This window comes from Lepisosteus oculatus, chromosome 19 (genome assembly GCF_040954835.1).
Source record: "Lepisosteus oculatus isolate fLepOcu1 chromosome 19, fLepOcu1.hap2, whole genome shotgun sequence".
Taxonomy (NCBI): domain Eukaryota; kingdom Metazoa; phylum Chordata; class Actinopteri; order Semionotiformes; family Lepisosteidae; genus Lepisosteus; species Lepisosteus oculatus.
The window spans coordinates 10,489,121-10,506,652 of NC_090714.1; the positions used below are offsets into that span (position 1 = coordinate 10,489,121).

At 38.9% G+C, this 17,532-nt stretch overlaps 1 protein-coding gene across 3 annotated transcripts in view; it reads left to right on the top strand.

Moving 5' to 3' along the window:
* rnf216 (ring finger protein 216) overlaps positions 1-7,363 on the top strand; it is a 41,857-nt gene extending 34,494 nt beyond the window's left edge. For all 3 annotated transcript variants that reach the window (XM_015360534.2, XM_006637245.3, XM_069180735.1), the window contains exons 15-17: positions 391-613; positions 4,497-4,566; positions 4,912-7,363. In XM_015360534.2, the coding sequence (XP_015216020.1) occupies positions 391-613; positions 4,497-4,566; positions 4,912-5,225 (607 nt within the window). In that variant the 3' untranslated portion in view covers positions 5,226-7,363. The remainder of the gene's footprint in view (positions 1-390; positions 614-4,496; positions 4,567-4,911) is intronic.
* Positions 7,364-17,532: the final 10,169 nt, after the last annotated feature.

Consider the following 17,532-nt stretch of genomic DNA (forward strand, 5'->3'; position numbering starts at 1 on the left):
CTGACAGGAAAACACTCTATTGTACTTAATATAACTTTGAAGGAGAGAGACATTTATCCCAGACTTTTATGTTAAATCCTTTTTGTATGATATATACAGTAGATATTAAATGCAGTGTTAGTGACATCAATTTGATAATGACTACATTATTCATACATAAATCAAGTTCATACTATTCTGTGTGGGTTCAGTTTTGAAAGTCAGTTCAGTTTAGTTCCTATGAGTTATTTTGCAAGTCCTAACATTACAAAAGGACAAAATAAAATGCCCCCCATGCAGTCAGGGAAAACACATTTGACGTGTTGGATAAGAGATGTCAGACGATGAAATCCCCATGTAGGTTGTTTAAACACTTGAACTGCTTTTTAATGTCTTGAATTCTTTGACCAGTGAGGAGAAGATGACAGCTGCTCGGGTCAGGAAGTGTCACAAATGCGGAACGGGCCTGGTGAAGTCCGAGGGCTGCAACAGGATGTCCTGTCGCTGTGGTGCCTACATGTGCTACCTCTGCAGAGAGCCCATCAACGGCTACAACCACTTCTGCCAACACGCCCGCTCCCCTGGAGCCCAGTGCCGCCACTGCAAGAAGTGCTCTCTGTGGACAGACCCCACAGTAAGTCCTCAGAGAGAAGGAGACAAATCCTCTGTTTCAACTCAGTGTCAGTGCAAGTGGCCTTTTCCAGTCCAGGCTTTGCAGCTGCAGAAGTGGTTCTCAAACTTTTTCTGTAAGGCGTCGCCCAAAAGCCAAGTCCCGAGAGGCGTCATCTGGCTATTTCCAGGTGTAATTTAAAGGTGTTTGAGGGCCAAACAACCAGGATCCAGGTTGTAGCACAGATATCCAGTGTGCTGCTTATCTTCTGAAACAGTTCTTCCCAGAATTCATGTAGTGTTGTGTTCACAGCACACGCTAAAACTGCAAGTAGACCATTCAGTCACTACATATAAACTTTTTAAGACAATATCCGTAAATACAAACTCTTAGATTTAAACTTAGAATGGTGATTAATATCTAACAGACTATCAAAATGTTTTACTGCCTATAATTAAATCCAGTTATCATGGGCGGAAATCCCCTAACAAAACCCATTTGTGGGCAGCATACTATACAAAGATCTGACACTTTTCTTTTTCTTGTCAATGCTGTCTAGTTAACTGGATGCATATTTGCATAGTTGGTTTAGCAGATGCTGTAGGAGTTTCAAAAGAGTTACAGAAAGACTACCAAGCTTGTGTAGTTAGACTTGGGTGTTTATATTGATGCTTCATTGTCATCTTCTGAACTCTGTGGGGGAGCAACAGAAATCAAATAAGATTGTCGAAAGCACAGAATTCAGGTGAAGGGAGATTATGTTAAAATTGGACAATGTGCTAATAATAACCTCATTTTCAGGTATATGGTGTGCATTATTGAGTGCCATAATGCAGGAAAGGTTGGCTGCTTTGGAATCTATCCAAGAAAGGGAAGAACTGATGCATTCCTTAAAGGAGTGTCCTGTCCTGACTAAAATTAGACAGGCTAAAAGCTGTGAATCTCTATAATCTTGAATAGAGAATGCAGTGGACTCCGTCAGAATCAACAGTGAAACACCATCCAGGGGACACAAGTGGAAACTGCAGCAAAGTGTATTTAAAACTTAAAAGAGGAGGTTGATGGCAACAAGTTACCCAGCTATGTTGTTGATGCTGATACACAGGCTTCTTTCAAGTAACACATGGATGAGATCCTTGGATCAGTTACAGTAAATACTTCAAAACATAAGAGTTAGATGAGCTAAATTTGATCTACTTACTTGTAATCATTCTTATGTACTATAGCTGAAGACCTTTTGCTGAGGAAGTTAAGAATACCTTTAATTTGACTGTTGCATCTTTTTTTTTAAAGCAATATGTATCTTGGTATTAATCATCATAAATAATTTGGACCATTGATTTCAATGTTTTCATTCTCTCCTTAGTAAACGTTTCCAAGTAAACGTACCAAAAAAACCTACATGATTTCTATGAAACTGCTTTTGTAGGTTCAAAAACACAGCACTAGTAGGATGTGCTATTATATTATTTGTTGTTTTTGTTACACTAGCACTATACAAACCAAACGTTTGTCCCCTTAAGCTTTGAGATAGGTCCTGTAGTTTGACAACCACTCCTGTAGTGAATAAGTAAAAGCAATACGTTTTTGCAAATCTGGTTCCTCCTAAAGAGTTTTCATGTATATATATACAGTATGCAGTATAGCCTGAAACGTTATCAGATGTTCTGATGATGACTTATTTCAACTCCTGAGAGAGGTAGGCAATGAATAGTTTTAGCTTGTAGTGATTTCTTTTACTGGAAGACCCACAGTCATGCTGGACTTGTTTGAATTGAAAGATGTAGAGCTTTAGTTACAAGTATCTGATCCTGTTAGTTTAAAGCCATAATGTTTTAAACTGAATTTAAGACACTTTGTAAAGTAAACCCAGTTAACAGTTGTATATTGCTATTTAATTACTTTAGTATAGGCTTTCCCTACAGTCAAATTGATTTACCAAGCCTTAGGGAACTGTTACCTTTTATTATCAAGGCTTATTCTACAAAACACCTTCTATATCCAGCATTTGCACTTTGCTGTAAAATGATTTTGGGAAACTATTGTTAATTTCTGAATGTTTCTTGCAGAACAAATGGCTAAACGTTAGAGTGTGAAACTTAATCTGTCCATGCTCAGTTCATGAGAAAGGGCATGGCTGAGATTACTTACATCAGTATCACAGTTTAACGTGTCATGCTGTGTCTAAGTGCAATTAAATTTAATCAGGAAGTAAATTGTAACTTTTTTGGAGAAGAAAAGAACATTCTTATTTGAGTCTTATAAAGCATTTTAGAATTTAAAAATTTATTTCCATAGACTAGGTTTTTTCCCTTTGTTTAGTTAGTCTTACATCATTAAACAAGTCTTTGTGATTTAAATCTTTCATTTTTTGCTAATTAAAATGAACTAAATCATATCTTGTCACCCTTGTCTCACAATTAAGGCCCACGTCTCTCAGAAGTGCAATCCCACTTCCTACTGCTACTGCTACTACTTTGTGATCTTTACAAATTATTAGATTTGTTGAAGTTTTAAAAAGGTTCACATTGGATACATTTAAAGTGATATAGTACTCACGGCAACAGCCGTGAAAGACATGATTGGCAGGACTACTGTCTACTGCAGAACATAATTACTGTATCATCCTTTCAAACCAACTGCATCACCAGGCAAAATATTTGGCTTTTTTTCAGCTTGTAAAAGATCGCACTAATATGATGCATTTGAAAAGTACTATACCAGGAACTTTGATTAACTGCTATAGAATAATGTAAAACCATCTTTGTGGGAGTACTTAATTGTGTGTGGTTTTGTTTACAAGATTTGCTTTACTGCACATTAATGTTGGTTCTGAAACCAGCAATGATCCCAACACTTAAAATGAATTTAAATCCAATAATTAAGTGATAGATCTGTCTCATTCATGTTTTGTTCAGAGGAATTACACTTGTGGTAGATTTGTGGGCCACATTTAGTTCAAGATAGCAGCCGAACTGCAATTCTTTGAAGCCTTAGTAAAAATGTACTAGCTGTAGCGATTTAAGTATTTCTATTCTGATGGATTAACAGTTCAGCAGCCACATCCCAGGAGTGTCTGCAGACATCAGCAGTGTGACATGTATGGTTTTCAACTGCTGATCGCTTTTGCAAAGACTGTCTCATCAAGGAATATTAAGTCTGGTGTGCTATTTTTAGCTAATATTTATAATACAAATAGGTCATTTGTTTTACAAGCCTTAAATCTGCTTAGTTTTCAGAATAAGACTGGCACAAAATATTTCTTGTATCATATTCTGTGAGATTCTTTTGTTTTATTACTTGTATTAAATATTGTAAAATGAAAGTACATGATATTCCAATGCATGCATTTTTCCCCATTTACCCTATTATAAGTTTCCCTGTTAAAGTCACAGCTTGTAGGGTGATTTTTCAGTGTTGTATGAAGACCTAGACCTGTCCTAAATCACAAGACGTAGCACACCAGTGACTGAGCCTGCTGTGCCTTACTGGCCTTCTATATTGTTTGCTTGTTAGTGCTGGCTGCTGTCCCATTGTCTTCCATATGCTCTGTAATCTGCACCAGGAGGATCAAACTGGCTTGTCAGTTAGATAGGCAGCAATTAGCAGTTGAGCAGACATCCATTAGGAAAATTGAGAGTTTTAAAAATTGTTATAAAATATTTGGAAAAAATAATAAAGCAGTGGCGCTTTTTCTTTCTAAAATCAACTATGAAAACCCCTGGTCTTTTCTCGTTCCTTGTTTGTCATTTGCTTTTTTCTGATTATGCACTTGCCTGTCATTTCACATGTGGAATGTGGCATTTCTTTTGTAAAAGTGGTGCACTTGGCTGGAACTACATGAAGTCTTGCAAGTTTCGAATTTGAGCCTGCATAAAATATTTCAAACGCGCCTCTTGTTTCACAGCAAGACGATGAAAGAATAATTCAGGAGATTCAGAGGGAAGCCGAAGAGGAGCTGCGAAAGAAGAATTCAGGTGAGTCCCAGTCGCTCGGTTTAAGCACCTCATATGGCCAAACTCTGTGTTCAAAGAATAGAAGCCTCAAGATCCAAAAAGTGGATCTTAATTTAAATCCACTAAATGAAGCCATACTGAATCCTCAATGCTACACTGAATTGGAGTAGAATCCTCTGCTTGGAAAAAATACTGTAAAGCTCACATTGGAGATTTTTAATTATAGCCCCTTAGACAAGTCTGTAACTCTTTCTTAAACTGGCAATCAGTAATGTTCTTCATACCTAACTTTCATGAGTGTTGACCAACTGCAGCAGATCGCCCTTGTCTGCCCCGTTCTTACCCTCTCTGTTCCCCTCCCTCCAGAGAACACCCTCAAGCGAGTGGGCCCGCCCCCGGAGGCTCTCCCGCCCAAGCTGCCCCGCGCTGCAGACCCCGGCGCTCGGATTCCCCTGGATCCGCCGCCGGCCCCCCAGCACCTGCTGCAGGGGCCGCCACTGCTGCCCCCCCACATGATGCTGCCCCGCCTACCCCCCCAGCCCATGAACATGCCCATCCCTGCCCCCTACGTCCCCCCACTGCCAAACCTCCCGGTCAATTACGTGCTCCCGAACCTAAACTTGGACTTAAATTTGCCTATGCACTATGGACCCCACCACCCCTTCTTCCGGCCCTTGTAGAGTTTCTCGCTCTGGTTCCACACTGGACAGTCACTGGGCCCCCGCGGGTGCTGGTTCCTCTCTCTTCTGTGGTGGTGGCTGCAGCACAGGGATCAGTGGACAAAGAAGCTGGATGCCCAGTCTCTCGTTGCAGTTCGGGATGGGAGTGCTGGGTGAATTCGTTTTTTTTTTTCCCAGACTGTGGGCAAATAAAAATATTAATGGAAGTTTAGCTCTGTGGATTCAAGTCTCTGTGATCTCTTTTACCTGCCGAGAGCAGGCTGAGGCCACACTGCTGAAAAGGAACAGCTTCATCAGGTGTGTTTGTTTCCCTGGGGGAGTGCTTGTGCTTGTGTCTTCTGTTCGACATGGGCAATGGTTTTAGAGGGCAGTTCTTTCTGAGTTAAACACTACTGCAGCAGTTAGACCTGCAAACACAGCGGACCAGCCTGAATTCTGCCCACATTCTGAGGAGCAAATGGATTACTGCTGGATAACATGAGATGTGCTTCCAGGGTTTTAAAACGTCATCTAACTAATCATTTGTTTAAAAGATTGCAAAGATACCTTTTATTAATCATCTTGAATTTAAAATCTAGAAGTATGCTTGATGTGTATGTCTTTCTTTTCCTTTATTTTGCTTACACTGTTTCTTTTTAGCAGGATGGATACTTCTGTCCTCAAATTAATGCTGTAGCTGACATTTTCACCCCTGTCATAGTGCATATATCTCAAAGAGCTTGCTTGCCAAAACCCACATCATTTTATCACCTTTAACTACAGTCTTTTTACGTGAAAAAAAAAACGTGAACATCAAGTCCTTTTAATTACACCCTTCATTTTGTACTTGATCGCTTTGTATTTTTGAGCCATGTAAACAATAGTTGTAATTAGTGTAGTACCCTTGAACAAGAGAAGATGTGATATGTGCGACTGTGATCTTATGTCAAATGCCAGTCTGCATAGTAGAATACCTCAGGCGAGAAAACTTACAAATTTACAGATAGAAACACTGTGTGGTTTATGGATTTTTAAAAGACTTTTGTATAACTGTAGCATTAAATCAGTTATTTTTCCCCACTCATCTCATTATTTCCAGGTGTTTTATCTTGCGTCTTTGTGTCTGACATTGACGAGGTCAGTTTTGCTTCCTTAAAGTCTCCGCTGCTTTTATAATTAATCTTGGATTTCATCTTATTTGCAAGTGTGACCTCGCTAAGGTTGGGCCAGCGATGTGGAGGAACAAGCACAAAATGTATTTTGCTGAGTGGTGGTACTCACGATCGAAGTATAGTACCTCGTAAGTTCAAGTCATTGTGTGAAAGCAAAGCAGCAGTGCAAGAAGAGATACATTCAGTTATTCTGAGCAGTGGAAAACAGGATTGTACCTTTAAATACAATAGAAATGTGAGAAAGATGGCTTCCTAGAAATTAAAATGTGGGTATTTTCTTCCAGTGACCAGACAGCAAAAGGCGTTTGAGGTATTGGCTTCTCTTTTAGGTCAAGCTGAGTGTCTGTAATCACCCCTGTTCTGTTGAAGATGACAGTGTACTTTGTAGACATTTGACAGAACAGTGACCAGTCTAAAGCTCCAGAATCCGTTAATAGCATAACCACAACCCATCATATGTGGGTGTTGGTAAGAAGACTGTTTAATACAAACCATATCAAAAATGCTAATTTTACATTAATTGTAGTGCTTCTTGGAGTTTGAGTTAGGCTAAAATAAGTTAAATATAATAATTTCTCTCAATAGCGTGGCACACCGATTCTTTCTCATCTCCAGTTCAGGCAGTGTTTAAGTGGTATTAATTTGAAATTCAGGGAATACTGGCATTCAGAAAGTTGTCACAACAAAATGTCCCAGTATCTTAAAGGGAGAAGGTCAGGATTATGTCCTCCAAAGGGTGTTTAGAACATACTTCCTTGCTCTGCTCAACTAGTGTCTGAGTACTTCTTGTACACACGAAGGACTCTCTGAAGCGTGCTTTAGTACTTGCCTTAAAATTAGATCATTTGCACACTGAAAATGGAAACCTGCATTAAATCAGAATTTGAAGTTGGCTTATTACTGTTTCACTGTTAGAGTATAACTTGTCCTGTTTTAAAAAAAAAAGATTCCCTGTTTTGTAAATAAAGTGTTTTGTTTTTTCGAGGACACTGAAGTATTTTTTTTCTTTGAGTCAGTTTTTTTAATAAAAAATGTTAGTCTTGTTTTTGAAAATCATCTAAGGTTAGCTTGACAAGATTGACAAGGATTGAGGGGAGCCAAGGTGTAAAATAGACATTTCCCATGATTTAAATGATTGTTCAGTATAATTATTACAATAATTAGTTGACAAGAATCTAATTAACTACTTTCTTGTTGTCAACATGTACCTTCTAGGCTTTGCTTGCTAATTCTCACATTAAAACTTAAACTTGGGGAATTTTCTCTGGGATCAGAGCCTGTCTGCTGCTGACAGATGCATTTTACTGCAAGAAGTCATTCACCAGCTCTCACCATCTGTGGTCTCACATCACAGCCTGATTAAAAAAGGCAGCTTATTGGAGACCATTTGAGACAAAAGTAACATGATCACTCCTCTTCAAAATGTGCTGAACATTTCAGATCACTTTAATATATACCATGACTGTGGGACTTGTAATCTTCCGATAAGAGAGGGGAAGAATGAACTCCAGAATGAAAATCTGTCTATAATTATGCTGTGACTTCAGTCTGTCATTTATTGATGAATATGTGAAGAAGAAAATACACAACCTGAAGGAAATTAAAGCTCACTGTGCAAATACTTTTAATTTAGTATTAATTATATTGTATCTCACAGTTATTCCCTGCAGGGGGATGTCGTTTGAAGAAGTCCTTAGAGCTTCCTGTTGAAGGATCAGTGAACTCTGCATATTATGCGAGTCATAATTAATTGAAAATAAATATGGGACCATGCAAACCTAGTATGATTAGACCTGCAACATTTTTAAGGGTGATTTATTAAGTTAAAGTGTTCAATAATCAATATCTGCAGTAAACTGTTTACCAGACAATCGGCTCACTGATGTGTGTGTGTGTCTTTATCTGTGCTTCCCTTGATCTGTCTGGCTGTGACGTCAGAGACAAGGCAGTGCTGGCCTGTTCAGAATGCTAATGTGAAGGATTACACCAGACAACTGGGAGAAGGAGCTCCTGACTTCAGTGTTTGCAGAGAGCTCACTGCAGTGCTCTGAAAACAAAAAAGGCACACCCTGCTGTCTCATACAAACCCCTAGGCTTCATATTAGTCTAGTTGTAATAGAACAGATCAGTGCAATATCAGAGACCTGTGATATTCAGTGCACATTCATATGACTAATACGGTATTTTTGTGTACTAAAAGTTGTAAATTGAGACGGCACTGAATCGCACATTTTAACCAGTGTTTTAATGGGTTGTTTTTTCTAGCAAAAGGTTTGATCTGATAACAGTAAGAAGTGTTCCTGTGTCACAATGTGTGCACCTCATGCTTTCTTCTCATACTGCTATTTGAAAACCACTTCCATGTTTTGATCCACAGGCCACACTGCACCTTGGTTGTCTCCAGACAGGCAGCAGCCCTCTCTCTTCAGCCACAGAACAAAGGCCAGGCACAGTAGCCTGCTGACAGACGTGATGCATGCCAGCACTCAGAGGGCCTTGCTACTGCAGATAATTCAGCAGGCCTGGGTGGCAAATCACCAGGGAACAACCCGTAATCACTGATAATGTGTGAAAGGTGCATAAATGCTAGAAAACCCAAATCCCTTAATGTTTGCAGGCCACAGACGTTCACACTTCATTACCAGGTAGTTACTAACAAATGGTCTCATTTTACTTGGAAGCAGAATCAGTCTTGAAGAGAATATAATTAGGAGCATAAAACAAGTGGTTCAGAGCTCCTTCTTCATTGTCAAATATGAAGATTCCACCTTTTCTCAGCAATAAAAACACAAGCTTGCATGACCTTGTTTTAAACTAAAAATATATATATATATTGGGTTCCTATTGATTGTTTAAAAGCTTTGAAATAAAGTTTAGGGTCTAAATGTGAGGACCAGTTTCTCAGGTAATCTCTTTGTGGGAAGGCCCTATATTTATAGTGGTAAGAGGTGAATATTCGCTGGTACCCACATTATTTGTTATAAAGCTGGTTTCAAAAATTGCTACTGATGCAAGTTTCAGGAATGCAGTTTTCCGAGCAGCAGCTTGTAAATATTCAGCATTATGAATGAAAGTTTGGACATTTCATAAGTTTTTTCATAAGAGTTCCTTGAAGGTAAGAACCATTTGGCTAGGGACTGCTGTTACTTTGCTGCTTTAAACTGTAAAGGGTTTTGAGTTGCCAAGCAACATGCAGTTCAAGAGGTGTCCCTTGTGTGGCTAGCTCAGAGCCCCAGAATTCAGGGCTGCTGGGAAGAGACGTATTTCTTTTCCAAGCAAGCCTCCAAGGCCTGTTGACTGACAGGGTCATGGTAGGCCATGAGCAGTCCTAGCTTGTGGTCATGCTTGGAGATCTTTATTGTTTCATGGCTAGGACTGGGAAGGAAATAAAGGCTTTGAAATCATATACCTCTGGGTCCTTTGGCTTAGCTGACTGTTGCTTAAGTTATTTCATCCATATGATTTGCATAGATGTGGAAATGGAGACCCAGAGTCTAGCCATAGCTGTGAAATCAAAGTGACTGGAGATAATATGCTTTTTATGAGTTTCTAATTAAAAAAAGTGAATGCATCACAACAACCTTGATATAACATTCCTTTTAATTGAGAAGCTTTCAATTGTGAAATCTATTTAAAATTGCCTGAATCCTCAATGTTAATGTACAGTATGAGTGCATATTCCAGTAGCACAGAATAAAAAAACATTTTTCATTAAAGGAATTAAGTTTAACCGGTTCTGTCTTGCATGTATAGAATATGAGGAATGCTGAGTTTCCCCTCATAAATATATCAGAATGTTTTTAATTTCATCATTGAGAAACCAGTTGAAAAAAAACGAGTAGTCCAAACAAAACATACGCACTGTATTTTCTTTGATTTCCTGCTTTGCGTTTTATTAAATAGATAAGCTGCTCTGGAATCAAAAAAAGAAAAGTGACCAGATACATTCAAGGAGTTTGTGGGAGAAGGAACAGGTAAGGGTTTATTCCACGCTGAAAGGAAAATGAAAGAGAGAGTTTCGGCTGTGGAGCCTTCTTCAGGTGTGAGGGGGAATGAGGGAAACCGGCAGTTAATTTGTTTATAACAGAAATTCGGGAGGAAAGTTAGACCCACACTTCCACTCTATGTACACAAGTCTCGCACCCAGGACTTTTCTTAACGTATTTCTCTTTCTCATCCCACCAACCTCCTTACCTTCACCCTTACAGCAAACTCCCTAGCTTACTCCTTGGCTAGACTGTCATTCCCTCAACTAGGAGAGTCACACCAAGTACTGCTCACACATTTCATCTCTCTATCCCTTTCATTGGGATCTAGCTGAACTACTGCACTGGACTTAAAGAGATTTCCCGTTGTGACTGATATAAAATAACTGTTTCTTCTTAGTTTGAATACAGCATACTGAAGAGACCTGATTTAGGTTTTGAAAAGCCTTAAAGGCACTGACAAAGCTAACAGATTGGACCTCTTCAGAATCCACAGTGACAGACCAACCAGGGGATGCCAACGGAGCGCTTTACCGGAATGAGATCTTCAAATCTTGAAATTTGAGGATCTCAGGATTTGAGGATCACCACGCAGTTCTGCTAGCATGATGGCAAGTGCCAAAGAGGACACTTGTTTTAGGGCTGACTACAGCATTGGAAACAAGAGGTGTGTTTCTACATAACACAGCTTCAGTTTCACTGGCAAAATCAAATTAGCACATCTCTTCCATGTATCCCAGCTATTTATCCATGTTGACTTTAGTATTGTTTCATCTTAGTTTTCTGGCCATGATGCCACTGGTATCAATTCATTTAATTTCAGTATCATACTGAACACCCTAATTTTAAAAAATACAAATTTAGGTTTTGCACTACAGCAATGTATGGGATTGCCTACTACTCATTACTAGTTTTCTGTCCAGGCTTTGTGAAGGATATTTTGTAAGAGCAATAATAGCAGAGGGGAATAAGTTACAACACTGGACGCACAGGGTATTGTGGATTAGTGGGCTAGGGATATTGACTCCTAACTGGAGCGTTGAGGGTCCAGATCAGATATGGGCCACTGTTACTGTTCCCATAAGCAAGACACTTGGCCTAAACTGGTCCTGAAATCCTAACCTTAAAACCACGTGTGTAATAATAAAAATAGGTTATTTTTATTCCATGGAAGTCGTTTTGAATGAAAGTATTAGTCAAATAAGTCGTTAATTATATAATCATGTTTTATTATTAATAGAGTACTAAATAGTTGTTTTTTATAGATGGTTGACTACAGGAGCTGCTTATGGAGCTTGTAAGCCCAGTGTGAAGGGATGACAGGTTGAGGCAAGATGGCCACTCTGTCTTGAACTACATTCCCCAGAAAGCTGTGGAGAATGTTCTGCCATCCTCAGTCACCTGACTAGTTGGGAGAAGATGATTGGTTAGGTAATGGTTTAAAAAAAAAACAGCAAGCCAGAGGGGGAAAAAGAATGGAGGATCCTGTATGGGATGGTCAATGGACCCTTTCTTGGACTGTGCAGCTGTGAGTCGGGGTAACATGAATGCTTAATTTTGAAACAGGTAAGTAATTTAGTGTCTTGGTTAATGATGAAGAGAAACACAAGTTTAGTTAGTAGCTCAAAGAGGAACATGGGCATTTGTTTTGCTTTTCAACCACATTGTAAGTAAAGACCACTGGTTTTGTACCTTATGGCTGCATTGGTATCTGTTTTCCTTAGACCCGCCTATTATACTTGGTTACTATGGCATCCCCAATGCCCACACCAGCAACACAAAATGTTAAATGCGGGATCAAAAGATAATTATATGCAGCACTATTATTAAGTCTCTTCCAAGTGCATCATGGTCATCATAAGTCATCATGGAAGGTTTTTCTGTCCTTTCTAATTAAGTGCTGTACAGTAGTTAAATAACAATTACAGAACTGGACATTCCTTTGTCAAACAGCTGTCTCGAATTCTGAAGTGTAGCGATCAACTGTTCCAGCTGGTATATATTGAAGGATGGCCACCCACGAAAACTAGGGGGAGAGTAGGTCAGCCTTATTCCTTTCAGACAGTGACCTCAACAGCTTGATTATATTCTGTCCTGGTCACAGATGCACCGGCTCTGGTGACTTGATTCCAGGCCAACTGCTTGGCACAAACTGCTGAGGTGTAGGGTGTGGCTCTGGAGATTGCAAGCACTCTGGGAAACACTGATGTAGCATATTTCCCTTGATGACTGTAGCTTCTCTTAAGGAATGTGATGTCAATTAATCCCTTTAATTGTTTTTGGGGGAAACAATATAACAGCACAGAGAAATAATCACGTTCTCCTTTGCTTTCCTCCCACAATCCCTCTAACATGAAATTGTTGATGGCTTTGTTCAGATAAAACTGAATTCCATGTCTCAGAGGATTGAGACTCGGGATATAAAATGGGTAACTTTCATTCTCATCACTGGAAAAGGGAGAAAAGTGGTATACTAATTTATTTACATTTCTGCACAAACTACAATTTTTTCTTCAGGCAACACTGACTAAGATGTTTTGAATTTTTTAATTTGAATCATTATAGGATTCTATCTCTTGACTATAAAATGAGACTGAGACTCATCATTTGGTATCACAGTGGCTATCATTGTTCTTTTTCTTTAAAAAGAAAAGTAGTTAAGAGATTCGGCGAATTTCGGAAATTGTTAAGTAGACAGTTTTTATTATGTCTTCTTTCCAAACCACAACGTTCTAATGCCTCAATCTGTTTATTCTCTTAAGGATGTATTTTTAGATCTGTGGGATGTGGAAAGGCAGACAGTTTGGGATTCTGTTTTGTGCCAAAGGTGTCTACAGGGTGTCGGCATTTTGGCTGTTCCATTCTTTTGAAATTGTACAACTCTTCAAGATGAAATTGACTCGCACTCCATTTCCTGAAGATGGTTGTCATCTGTCGTCTGCAGTGCTGTTTACAAAAATGTTTCTTTAACAGACAGTGTAGACAGTTACAGTCCTTGTCATATCTGTGCCAAATTACTGCTTTCCCAGTCTGCAGATTCTGAATATTCAAAGATTGTTTTTCTCAAACTGACAACCGGAGTCGAACCGAAAATATTTTGGGACTTTGTCATGAAAGATTTTCTTTGAGGGGGTCTCGTATCATATTGTTCTTCCAGTATTAAGATTTAGTGCTCTCCTAACCACAGCATCCGCATGCTATGCAATCTTAGTTTTCTGTTAGTTCTTCCTACCAGAAGCCTATTGCTGTAGGCTTTGCTGCTCCATCTATTAAGGAGCTCTGTGCAGGAAACCTTCTACAGGCAGGATCCTCTAGCAAAAAACTTTAAATAATGTCTGGGGATGTACGCAGGTATGATTTTGTAAAGTTATTGTGTCCCAATCAAAGCAGAACATTAGTCCAGCCATGACCTTTAGTTCCTGGGGTTTTGTAAAGAGAAGAAAAAGGGGCTCAGTCAGAAAACAGTGCAAACACTGTTAATGCTGCATGATGTTCATTTTGTCTTTTAATAGCGAGACAGTTTAAAAGCTTCCGGATTTCGTCTCAAAAGACCATTGTCTGGAGAAACAAAAGAAAACATTTAGTTACTAAAAATGGCCAGTTTCCTAAGAGAGGAAAAAAAACTGTTATCCAGCTACACGTTTTAATTTTGGGTTGTTTGTGTTTAGCTTACCATTTTAATCTTCAGGTTTCTTCCGCTTGCCTTGTTGTATGGAGCAATGCAGTGAGCACACACTGCTGTTTTCCTCTGTTTTGTTTTCAATGGCTGAGGCTTATTATTAAGAAACAAATCAGAATTACTCATTTCCTAACTTGCAAATTCACACGTTAGGCCACATCCTTGAATATTGTAAATGCTGTGCTTTGCCAATACACATCCTCAACATGTTAGATAGATATTAAGTGTGGGAAAGATATGGCTATGAACCATTAAAAATCTCACTCCTCAGCTTCATAGCTAAACAGTTTAGATAAAGTCAAGTAAAGTAAAGCAAGGCTTTTCTTCCTCTTAACCCATGGGCCTGTGTGCAGCACTGTCAGTAATTGAGTCATTTCAAATGCAGTTAAAGCATTTTGGATAAAGCAACTTATATCACATTTGTATTTTAAAGCATGACAAATTTCATGTGTATGTATCTCTACCAGGAGCACTCACATCTTGCTGGAATCAGTTATATACTGTATCTTAGTAAGAAATGAAAAAGATACTAAAAGCTAAATTGTTTTGCATTCCTCTGTTATGGAATGGTAGGCGTAATCCAAGAGCAAAAAGAATGTAGATTTAGTGACCATTTCTGTGGGGCTCATATTGGGCCTGCTAACGTCTCCCAAGAGCAGAGCTACTGTACCTTCTTCTTCATTAAGACCTGGCTTTTTCTGTTCCCGATTGTGGCTGCAGCTTTCCTGAGTTTACATTCTTTGCTGAGCCTATCTGAGCACACTGACTTGAAAGAAGTCAGGCATGCATGGATGGATAAGTAATGTGACACAGCAAATGGTACCTTCCATTACAGAGCAGTTTGAACTCGACTCTGTTCAAGTTCAGTGCCACATTAAAAGTCTTCAAAGAGAGCATTTGATTTACAGACTTTGGGTTTTTTATTTACTGAAAGCAGTTGGAGGCAAAGCAAAGCAGTCTTTTTCTCCTCTTATTTTACCACCCCAGTCTGCCAGGGAAGCAGTTCACACCCTGCCAAGACAGCTGTTGGACTCACTGTGACTTTAGACAATGTAGTGCACACTAAGAAGTCAAAACAGACTTTGTGCTTCTTTTCTAATCTCTCCAGCTGGGCTTTCACAAAGCTGAAATGGAGATTTACATTGAATGGTACTATCATTAGGAGCTTCCAGTTCAGAAGAGGCCAAAAGAAGCATTTTGGAGGCAAAGGTGACAAAACCAAACATGATTTAATGCAACGCATATTAACTCCTCAGAAAGTCTGGCACTTGACCAAGCCCCATTGAGAAAGAATGTTCGGGAAGCAGCCTAGCACTTTGAAACCCAAAGGCATCAGATCAAGGAATCAGATCAACAATAGAATGATTGCATGGCCATTAGCTTTCTTATTATAATAATTAATTGTGTTTATGTAATGCTTTTCATCCCAGAATGTTCTCCCTCTTTATTTGCCACTGAAGTGATGACAAGCAGCAGTTCCACTTCACAACAGATAGGCAGATTTAGGTGAAGAAGTGAGAAATTGCATTGAAAATGGACTCAAGGGGTACTTTAAGTAGAACAGATTGCACAGGCCTGGAGTCAAATGTAAGATAATTTAAAATACTGAGAACACAACTATACCTCATGCCTTTATCTCCTTTCAAACAGTGTCATTGGATCTTTAATCACCCAGTAGGCAGAACCGCAGTATGACATCTCACCTGAAGTAGTCTTCTACTACAGGATGGTGTGATGAGTAAACATGCTAGAATAATATTGGTTTGAACATTTAGATCCAGAGGAAAGAGCACCACCTACTGGTCCACTAACATCCCTTACAGCTGCATCCTAGCTGTCTTCAGAGGTCTTGACATTGACCAGGCCCAGCCTTTCCCAGCTTCTGAGATCTGATGATATCAGGCTAACAGTTGGCTTAAAGGCTTAAAGTTGGTAACACTGCAGTTTAGAACCTGACTATAAATAAGGGTTGTTGTGCTTTAAAAGTGCCCCTGAATAGAAGATTCCCCATTCCTGAAGCTGTGGTCTCATAAAACATGTTGCAAGCAAATTATCCCTAATAATTCAACTCATGTGCTTTCTTCATTTGATCATACTTTTGTTTGTTCTTGGGCAATTACATCTGTTTTGTTTTTTTAAGATATCAAATAATGAGACATCTTAATATTTATTTATTTTTTGTTGTGTTTCTAATTTAAGAACTGAGGTTTGGTATACAGCGATTCACTCATTCTGGGTCCCACCTTTTCCCCCAAATGTACTTCTTAATCCAGTCACTCAGCTCTTGCCCATTCAACCAAAGCACAAATCCTCAGTCTTAACTTTAATCTCATCCCAGGGTTCAGAAGTCAACTTGGCGACAGCTGCACCCTTCATTAGGTTACTGAAATAATTAGGAAGTTGTGGCCTGTTATTGTGTTTTAAGACACAGTGCCTAATGGGAATAGAATGTCTCAAAAGATCTTAGATCTCAGTAAGCCTGCTTCATAAAAACACAGTACTTAGAGGATGGATGTTCCAGGAAAGATGATGAAATTAAACCTTTTTTTTAATACGAACATCAAACTTGCATTCCTTGGTTTGCTCTAGTATCTTGACAATCAGAATGTTTACGTAGTCTCTGGTGGTTCGTATATGAAGTCTAACCTTTTGTGCTGACCTGTCTGTTTCCTGATACAATGAATGAAGCAATTGTATGCCACTCTCAACAGCAGAACATAACCAGAATCCCCAAAAACTCAACATGTGTGTTATATATACAAATGAAGAAAATGGACACAATTGAAAGGAAATGAAGAATAAACATCCTGAAATGATGCATGTTGATGTCTATTGAGTTACAGAAAGAAAATTTGCTTTGCTTTAAAAATGAACATAAAAGGTGTTCAACTTTGACATTATATTACATCAACAGTGCACAATACATCTCAAATTCTGCAATGTGGCAGAATTATAGTCAATGATCATTCATATTTCAGAGGTACATACTGTACTGATTTCTTATCTTCCCCACCTACTCCTTCCACAAATTTAACTGCTGTCAACAGTGATGCTGTTGACATTCTTGTGTTTTTACAAGAGTAAAACTGAATGTTATGACTGGTCACAGGAAACCTTCAGGGCAGTATGATAACCCAACCATTTACATTATATTTTAAACTACCGCCAGGGTAGTTCAGCCACCATCCGAATGGGGAAGTCAATAGTTGTTAAATCACTGGTATGGTCTTCAAATTTTATGCCAAAAATCGAAAAATGGCATTGAATGCTTATGTATTCACCTTTACCCTCCTTTAGAAATTATTATTAACTGGACTTGCAGGCTGCATATTTAATACCAATATGTGCACATTAACAGTTATTATATGTCTAAGGTTTGTTCATGAAAATGAAGTGGTAATGTTTGGACAAAGGCTTAAAAAAAACATGCTGATCAAGAAAAGACCTGTTTTCCAATCGCCTAGAGAAATCTACATTTGATTTTTAACTAT